Source organism: Labeo rohita, chromosome 10 (genome assembly GCF_022985175.1).
Source record: "Labeo rohita strain BAU-BD-2019 chromosome 10, IGBB_LRoh.1.0, whole genome shotgun sequence".
Taxonomy (NCBI): domain Eukaryota; kingdom Metazoa; phylum Chordata; class Actinopteri; order Cypriniformes; family Cyprinidae; genus Labeo; species Labeo rohita.
In genome coordinates, this window is record NC_066878.1 from 10,873,477 (window position 1) to 10,883,508 (window position 10,032).

At 31.2% G+C, this 10,032-nt stretch overlaps 1 protein-coding gene across 1 annotated transcript; it reads left to right on the top strand.

The window, feature by feature from the left end:
• Positions 1-1,636: 1,636 nt before the first annotated feature.
• Positions 1,637-9,327, top strand: smpd1 (sphingomyelin phosphodiesterase 1). Its single transcript, XM_051121657.1, has 6 exons — positions 1,637-2,133; positions 3,259-4,034; positions 5,114-5,285; positions 5,680-5,756; positions 6,078-6,223; positions 7,947-9,327. The coding sequence occupies exons 1-6, from the start codon at positions 1,909-1,911 to the stop codon at positions 8,342-8,344; spliced, it is 1,794 nt and encodes a 597-aa protein (XP_050977614.1). The 5' UTR covers positions 1,637-1,908; the 3' UTR covers positions 8,345-9,327.
• Positions 9,328-10,032: the final 705 nt, after the last annotated feature.

The window sequence follows — 10,032 nt, forward strand, 5'->3', positions numbered from 1 at the left end:
AAAAGTCTATAATATACTTTGGTTAAAAATTCTCAATTGTAGTGTAAAACAACATCCTTTTTAGCATATACATAAACTATTATTTTAAAAATATTAATGTTTAAATATTTAAGTTTTATATAAATATACACACACTAGCAGTCAAAAGTTTTTGAACAGTAAGATATTTAATGTTTTTTAAAGAACTCTCTTCTGCTCACCAAGCCTGTGTTTATTTGATCCAAAGTACAGCAAAAATAGTACAATTTTGAAATATTCTACTATTTAAAATAACTTTTCTATTATTCCTGTGATTTCAAAGCTGATTTTGTTGCATCATTACTCACATGATCTTTCAGAAATCTAATATGCTGATTTACTGTTCAAGAAACATTTATTATTATTATTATTATTATTATTATTATTATTATTATTATTATTATTATTATCATCATCATCAACACTTAAAACAGGTGCGTACATTTTGTTCAGGATTATTTGATGAATAGAAAGATCCAAAGATTAGCATTTATCTGAAATAAAAAGCTTTTGCAACAGTATACACTACTCAAAAACTTGGAGTGGGAATTATAGAAATTAATACTTTTATTTACTTTTAATGAATACTTTTAATTAATACTTTTGTTTAGCAAGGATGTTTTAAATTGATTAAACGTGATGATAAAGACATTTATAATGTTACAAAAGATTTCTATTTCAGCTAAATGCTGTTCTTCTGAACTTTCTATTCATCAAAAAAACCTGAAAAAAAATCTGAGCTGTTTTCAACATAATAATAAATGTTTTTTGAGCAGCAAATCAGAATATTAGATTTAGAATAAATTACATTTTAACATATATTCAAATAGAAAACAGTTATTTTAAATAGTAAAAATATTTCACAATTTTACTCTTTATGCTGTAATTTGGATCAAATAAAATTAAATAAAACGATACGGTCATTTAGGGTCTACAGGGGTCCTGTTTTTGGTTGTCGCATGACAAAATTCATGAATGTTGGTTAAAGAGGTATGTTTTTCAAATATTAATACTGTTTTTAAACAAAACTGCTTCATATATATATTTTTAAAGAAGTATTTTATAGCACATGCCACCAATATTCGATTTCGGTTCGGAATTTCAGTCTTTCAAGCGCCAAGATTTTTTCTGGACAGTCCCACAAAAATCCAAAAACTGAAAACGTGCTATAAAACAGAAACTTAATTTCTTCATTTTTTAATTTTTCAGTTAACATATTAAATAGTTAAATAGTATAGTCATCCTTTTCTTAAAGTAAGAGAAGAAATTAATAATTTGTAAACTTTATATGGGATTGGCTTCCGATCTCATCTGCATCCAGCTATTTATAGCTGTACAAAACAGCTAATTTTGCTGCTTGATATTGAAAATTGCTGTCTTACCATATTATTTTAAAGTATTAATTATGAACACACTGGTTTGTAGTCCAGCAAACAGTTTAATCGTCTACTGCACATTGTTATTCTTCTCGTTATGACGCGGAAGTCTCATGAAGAAAAAAGTGGAAGAGAATATTATAATTGTTACTTTACGGTCAATGTTTACAAAAGCGGTAGGGCACGTGATCCGTCAGCTGCGTTGTCAGCATGTCACGTGACCCGTCAGCTGACGCTATATAAACTGGTCTGGTCTGCCGGGACGGTGTATAATGTCATTGTCAGAACAGACCACTGACGGACTCTTCAAAACACAATTTGATATTCACAACTGCCTAAACATACTTGGATTCGCGTTATTCGGATTCTTGTTTTATTTATACACACAGCCCAAGCGCAACACTACTTATATTCAAGGATAAACACGGTTTCCTGGAGCAGTCGACCGAGACTTTCTGTGTTATGACGGGGGACTGACAGAGTTTACCGCAGTGTAGCTCACAGCGCATCCAGGATGAAGCGTCCAGTGTTCGGGTTGTCCACCGTCTGCGGTGTTTTCATAGTCTGGACATTGTTTTCGGGGCCGTTGGGCTCCTCATACCCTCTTGAAGGAGGAACAGATTCACCCAAGTTCAGGTTCGTGGATGAATTTGATCAGTTCAAGTTCAGGTTCAACTGGCACAACATGTCCTGCGCGGTGTGTAAAGCGATCTTTGCCACGGTTGATATCGCGCTGCTGGTGAGACAAGCTCTTGCTTTATCTTCTTATTGTCTGTTATAAACTCACCTGGCTTTCTTGTTGTAATTAAAGACATATTATTTTAGAGAGTTGACAGTGAGGTTCATACAGTTTTCTTTTGCTCAGTATGATAAAGCTTGTGACTCAACTTGTTAAGCTGCCTGACCAGACAGCATTTTTGGCATCATAGACGCATGAGAGCTGACTATGCCCAAAAATGCTGTCATAGTAGACTGAGAAATGGTAAAAATGTACATAAATATACATTTAGCATATACACAAACTATTATTTTAAAAATGTTAATGTTTAAATATTTAAGTTTTATATACATATACACACACTACCAGTCAAAAGTTTTTGAACAGTAATATTTTTTATGTTTTTTAAAGAAGTCACTTCTGCTCACCAGGCCTGCATTTTTTATTTTTTATTTTTTGTTCTAAAGTAAACAGTAAAAATTTGAAATATTTTTACCATATAAAATAACTGTTTACTATTTGAATATATTTTAAAGTGCAATTTATTCCTGTGAATTCAAATTTAGAATGCTGATCTTTGGAACTTTCTGTTCATCAAAGAATTCTGAAATGTACTTACCTGTTTTAAGTCGGCACATTAGAATGATTTCTGAAAAATCATGACACTGAAGACTGCAGTAATGAAAATGTAGCTTTAATCACAGGAATAAATTACATTAAGATGTTTAAATAGAGAGCATTTAGTTTAAATAGTAAAAATATTTTACCATATTTCTGCTTTTGCTGTATTTTGGATCAAATAAATGTAGGCTTGGTGAGCAGAAGAGACTTTGAAAAAAAAAAAACATCAGAAATCTTACTGTTCAAAAACTTTTGACTGGTAGAAATGACAAATTGTGTCTTTTTTATTTATTATTGTTATGATTATATACATTTTATGTATTAATATATTAGTTTCTAGATATACTATTATTAAATGCATTACGACAGTATGCTTTTAATTTAATGTACATCAAATATTTTTTTTTAATGTAGTAATTGTATTTATATTGTATTGTTTTTATATGTATAATTCTATATTATTCTATAATTTTGATGTACATGTCTTTAATAAGATTGTTATAATTGTTATTAAAAAAAAAACAGAGTGACTCAAACATGGAGCGTGTGGCGCATGTTTTGGGAGAGGCCTGCGTTCGACTACATCTGGCCGATCCACTAGTATGCCGAGAAATCACCGAGCTCTTCCGAAACGATGTCATCCGTGCACTCCAAGAGTCTGTCCTTTGGCCCTCGGAGGCTTGTGGTCTTCTGGTTGGACCTACGTGTGGCCATTTTGATATTTATGCCCCCTGGAATGTGTCTCTGCCGCGGGTCCCCAAACCCCCAGTTAAACCACCCACCCCTCCCAAACTGGGCTCTCCACAAAACAGAATCCTCTTCCTCACAGATATCCACTGGGATGCGGAGTATTCCGAAGGCAGTCTCATAGACTGTAAATTGCCACTTTGCTGTCGAAATGACTCTGGAAGGGCCAGTTGGAAGCACACCGGAGCCGGATACTGGGGCACGTATGGTAAATGTGACCTGCCTTTGCGCACAATAGAAAACCTTCTCCAAAACTTAGCCAAATCCGGCCCGTGGGATTGGGTGTACTGGACAGGAGACATTCCAGCACACAATGTGTGGTCTCAGACTCGGTCACAGCAGCTGAACGAGCTCATCACCATCACTAGACTCATACGCAAATACCTGGGGCCTAATGTAACTGTGTACCCAGCAGTTGGGAATCATGAGAGCACACCGGTGAATAGTTTCCCACCTCCGTTTGTCCATGGAAATCGGTCGTCCAGCTGGCTTTATGACACCATGGCTGAGGAGTGGGCACCCTGGCTGCCAAAGGATGCTCTGGAGACGATACGGTAAAGTACTGATGGAAGAGACTTTCGAAGCTATTTTAGCTAAACCTGTCACATTAACTAACATCACATTTTAATATAAATAAGCATTGTCACTAATGAATACATAATCAAATTATTATTATTATTATTATTATTATTATTATTACTACTAATTTCAATGAAATTAAATTTATTATTATTACTTCTATTATTTAATCATGTGGCTTTTTAATATGTATGGCCCATGGATTACTTAATAATGATAACAATAATAATAAAATTAAATAAATACATTTTATTTATTTATTTATTTATTCATTCATTTATTTATGATCATGTGGCCATTTTGATGGTTTTGCCCCCTGGAATGTATATTATTATTATTATTATTATTTTTTATTTTTTTTTATTATTATTGTTGTTATTATTATTATTATTATTATTATTGTTGTTGTTGTTGTTGTTGTTATAAATATGTTTTTTTTTTAATAACATACTTAAAAAGTTATTTAGTATAATTTAGGCTAAGATGCTGACATGGCATAAAGTAAAATTATAATACTATTATTATTATTATATTATTTTGTTAATTCTTTTTTTTTCATATTTTTTCGTAATAGTAATTGTAGTAGCAGTATTAATAATAATATATTTGTATAATAATAATAATAATATAATAATAATAATTAATATTATTATATTATTATTTTTACTATAATCATGTGGTCATTTTGATGTTATATTTATACCCCTGTAACGCATCTTTATTATTATTATTATTATTTTTATTTTGTTGTTAATTCTTTTATTTCATATTTTTTCATAATAGTAATTGTAGTAGTAGTAATAATAAAAATAATAATTAATATTATTATATTATTATTATTTTTACTATAATCATGTGGTCATTTTGACGTTATATTTATACCCCTGTAACGCATCTTTATTATTATTATTATTATTATTATTATTATTGCTACTACTACTGTTTAATTATTTTTTTTATTTAGTTTTATTTTATTTTTTATTATTATTTATTATTATTATTTATTATCATTATTTATATTTATTTATGTATTATGTGTGTTTCTGTTCTCCAGTCGTGGAGGTTTTTACACGGCTGAAGTTCAGCGTGGTTTGAGGGTGGTGTCTTTGAACATGAACTTCTGTGCACGAGAGAACTACTGGCTGCTGGTGAACTCCACAGACCCGGCAGATCAGCTCCAGTGGCTCATTCATATACTACAAGAGTCAGAGAACAAGGGAGAGAAGGTATGACAATTTTACAAACATTAGAGAAACCAGAAAACGTCTTATTTTGTATAAGAAACCAAACAGCGATGTTGAAGCTGTTTACTTGTTGCAGCAGTTTAACAAGTTGCAGCATTAGCGTTTGTGGGTTAGAGGTGTTTAAACGTCAAGGCAACTGATCACAAGTCAGACCAATGAGAAGCGGATGTGTGACCGTTGGTTTTTCTGCAGTGTTTGTTTTTAACTTGCAGTTTTCTTTGTAACAAGGCATTATATATTAGATGCTTAGATCCTTTTTTCCTCAAAACAAAAATGATAATTATCTTGGTTTGTCTTGAATATCTGTGGTGGTGGTGGTGTTGTTCAACAGCCAGATCTAACCAAAGCTCTGTCTGTCTCCACTGATCTCTCTCAGGTCCACATTATCGGTCACATCCCCCCAGGACTCTGCCTAAGCAATTGGAGTTGGAATTACTATCATATAGTGAACAGGTCAGTCACTTTACTGTGAACACATCGTATGGCCCATCATGCTGTACACAAGAGCTCACTTTCATCTGTTATAACCCGTGGCTGAATCAACACAACTGCGTGACTGCAGCCTAAAGGGTTATAACCGCTCCACAGTGTATTTTATGATCACAAGTGCTATATTGTTGGGAAAAATGGGTCATGTTGACTGTAACTGCCTGGTTTTGAGATAAATGTATTCACTTGCTATATGTACTGGGAGGTGTATGTAATGCCATGGTTAATGTTTCACTTTAGCAAGCAGTCTAGTTCCTCCTTCTATAGTTCTCTTTCATTTTCCAGATATGAAAGCACCATAACCGGTCAGTTTTTCGGACATACGCATGTCGATGAGTTTCAGATGTTCTACGATGAAGATACACTGACCCGGCCACTGAGTGTGGCTTTTATCGCCCCAAGTGTGACAACTTATATTAACCTGAACCCAGGTACTCACTGTACCTTTTGAGCTTTTTTTTTTTTTTTTTTTTTTTTTTTTAATTTAAAAAAAAAAAAAAATTTTGTAGGTGTTTATTTAATTATTTTTCATTTTAAAATCAGGCTTTTTAAAAAAAAAAAAATTTTTAAAGCCTTTTTTTTTTTTTTTTTTTTTTTTTTTTTTTTTTTTGCTTTCACATGTAAATATTTAATGTAGTTTTTGTGTTTTGTTTAAGCTTAGTTCTGAGGTCAGTTTTTATTTATTTATTTCAAATGCTGTTCTTTTGAACTTCTATTAATAAAATAATCATGATTAATTGTATAGTGCTTCCTACAAAATATTTTTAAATTTAATTTTATCTTTTAATTTTATGTTATGTTTTTATATTACTTTATTACTGAGTGCATACAGTTTTTATTTGTTTACTTATTTTACCATTTTTATGACTCATAGTTTTTACATTTTCAGTGTTTATATTTACTTATTATTTGTTTTAGCATATAGTTATTTTATTTTAGCCTTTTTAAAATCAGGGTTTTTTTTTAATAGGATTTTTTTTTTTTTTAGTTTTGGGGTCAGTATTTATTTATTTATTTATTTTTGTGTTCATTCATTTTTTTATTTTAAAGTAATGCTTTTATTCAGCAGCTATGTATGAAATTAATCAAAAGTGATAGTAAAGACAGTTCATGTTATAAAAAGCTGTTCTTTTGAACTCTAATTAAATAATCATCAATTGTATAGTGCTTTCTACAAAATATTTTTTTTAAATAATTTTAATTGTATTACTGAGTTTTTATTCCTGAGAGCATGTAGTTATTTTTAGGGTTTTTTTTTTGTTTGTTTGTTTTTTGTAGTTTTTATGTTTTCAGTGTTTAATTATTTTCATTTATTTTAGCTTCTTTAGGTTTTTTTTTGTAATGCATGTAAATATTTTATGTAGTTTTTGTTTTTTACTTTTTTTTAAAATAATTTATTTTAAATAAAAGTAATATTAAAAGTAATACTTTTGTATTTTCAGTGTTTGATTATATTTAGTTGCGTGTGTTTTTTTTTTTTTTTTTTTTTTTAAGCATACAGTTTTTTATTTTATTTTTTTGTTTTTTATTTATTTTAAATTTTAAAATCGTTTATTTTTTGCTTTTGCATGTAAATTATTTTATGTCGGTTTTTTTATTTTAGCTTAGTTTTGGGGCATTTATTTATTTATTTATATTTTTATTTTCAAGAAAGTAATGCTTTTATTTAGCAGCTATGTATTAAATTAATCAAAAGTGACAGTAAAGATGGTTAATGTTATACACAGTTGTACAGAGCTTTCTACATTTTTTTTTTTTTTTTAATTATTTTATTTGTTTTTTTGTTTTTTGTTTTTTATTACTGAGAGCTTGTAGTTATTTTTAGTGTTTTTTTTTTTAGTATTTTTATGTAGTTTTTACATTTTTAGCATTTTTATTTTATGTTGTTTTTATGTTTTCAGTGTTTTTTTGGGTTTTTTTTAAATACTATTCTTTTGAACTTTCTATTTCATAAAATAATCCTTAATTGTATAGTGCTTTCTACAAAAATATATATATTTTTAATCGTTTTATTTTTTATATTACTATATTTATTAATTTTTGCAGCATAAAGTTATTTTAATTTTTATCTCACCATTTAATTTTTATCTCACCAATTTGTTATTCACACAAAATTGTGGCTTATTGCTATAACATCCTTTTTTTTATGATCAGGATATCGTGTGTATTATGTGGATGGAAACTACCCAGGCAGCAGTAGGATGGTTTTGGATCACGAGACTTTTATTCTCAACCTGACTCTGGCCAACAACCAGCCTTCAAAACCTGACCCCAACCCCTCATGGACCTTATTGTACCGTGCATCCAAGGCCTACGGTTTGTCCACTCTCTTCCCATCAGACATGGACGCTTTAATCAAACTCATGAAGAATGATGACCGCGTCTTCCAGCGCTTTTGGTACCTCTTTCACAAAGGCCACGTCTCAAAGCCCTGCGCAGACACTTGCAAGACGTCACTAATCTGCCTCCTGCACAGCGGACGATACGACCTTATATCGCAGTGTGGCGTGCTACACGGAGATAAACACTCTGTTAGGAAGACAATTTGTTGAGAAAATATGAAACTAGCCATAGAGATCTAATGGGTATAATACCACACCAACATCACAGACACTTTAATTTAAAGTTCTTTTTGTAGCATTTCTTACATTTGTCCTTGAAATCATCAAACTTTGGTTCCATATTTTTTTGGTTCTTCTTTTACAGTTTGCGATTAGCTGACTTGCTATGGACATCGTTGGTATTAAACACCATCAGGTGTCTGTCGAGATAGTTAAAAAGTCAGCAGTTGTTGTAAAGATGTAATTTAGGGCAGAGAACCAAAGTAAAGTATTAATGGTTGAAAGTGGAACAGGTAGTGACTTCACTGAATCATGTGGCGTGTTAGTGCCTCATAAAAACCACAACTGCTCAGGCCTCGTTCTCACTAACGTGGTTGTGTGTTTCGCGTCACGCTCGAGTGGATTGTGGTCTGTCACTTTAGAAGTGTTTTGTGTTCTCACTTACTGCATTGACCTATAGTTCGCACACATGGTTTATGATTCAACCCCAAATTGTTAAACTTGATGTCAATTCCTAATGCAGTGATGAGATTGTGACCATGTGATTGTTTCTCTGTCACACTTGAAAATTTTGCAATTATAGTGGGGTTTTATGAATGTTAAAATGGATTGTCTGAACGTCTTGATTATTAAATGAAGAAAAGGGTGATTTGTTTGTAGATTAAAGCTATGTACAGTACCGTTCAAATGTTTGAAATGCATAATTTTGAGCGACTATGCATTAAATGTTGCATATGCATAAAGTGGCATATGTTAATGGTACAATTTTCTGTTCCAAATAAAAGCTGTTTGCACTTTCAATTCATAACATTTTCAAGTAGTACAACTGTTTTAAACATTAATAAAACTGAGAAATGTTTAGGTACTCAGCATATTAGAATATTTTCTGAAGGATCATGTGACGCTTATAAGTCTGGAGTAATGATGCTGAAAATTCAGTTTTGTATCACAGGAATAAATTACATTTTAGATAATATTCAAATAGAAAACTGTGTTTTTACTGTATTTTTGTTCAAATAAATGCAGATTTGGTGAGCATGTGCTGTCACAAAAAAAAAAAAAAAAAAAAAAAAAAACATTTTTAAATGGTAGTGTTATGTTTTTAAATGATCCTGGGTTTTTTTTTTTTTTTTTGGCGATACTCCGATGTAAACATGGATAACGCACTACCAAATACATTGTTCTGCTAATTTATGCTGTCTAAACCATGGAAAAAAAGTGTGGAAGCTGCTAAAACAAACAGAGAACGATTTAGTAAGCCAGAAAGGGCGCAATATTTTGGCAAACTAAAGTTAATAGGTGGTAAAGATGCGTACGAGCAATATTAAGACGCTATTAAGATGCCAGACCGGAAATAAGAACGAACACTAATGTTGTAAAGATTCTTGTCCTGGAAATCCCAGTTCAGTTTGGCCAACCACAAATGCCTTTTGTTCCTCGGTTTTTCCTGGTCCGACCGATTGGTGCAGCCCAAAACATGATAATAATTGGCCTTTTTCAGCAGCAATAATAAGCAAAATATGCGAGTTTCGTTCGATTCAGGCATTTTTTTTTTTACATACAGTGCAGCCAATATGGCTGACAGGTCGTAAAAGCACTATATTAATTGAACCCAAATAAGTGATTTGAGACATAATTACATAATTTGTTGAAACTGTAAAATAGGCAAGTCTCATGGC

Coding starts and splice junctions, on each gene's coding strand:
- smpd1 (XM_051121657.1), top strand. CDS start 1,909: ATGAAGCGTCCAGTGTTCGGGTTGTCCACCGTCTGCGGTGTTTTCATA. Junction 4,035..5,113: donor GATGCTCTGGAGACGATACG/GTAAAGTACTGA, acceptor TCTGTTCTCCAG/TCGTGGAGGTTTTTACACGG. Junction 5,286..5,679: donor CAGAGAACAAGGGAGAGAAG/GTATGACAATTT, acceptor GATCTCTCTCAG/GTCCACATTATCGGTCACAT.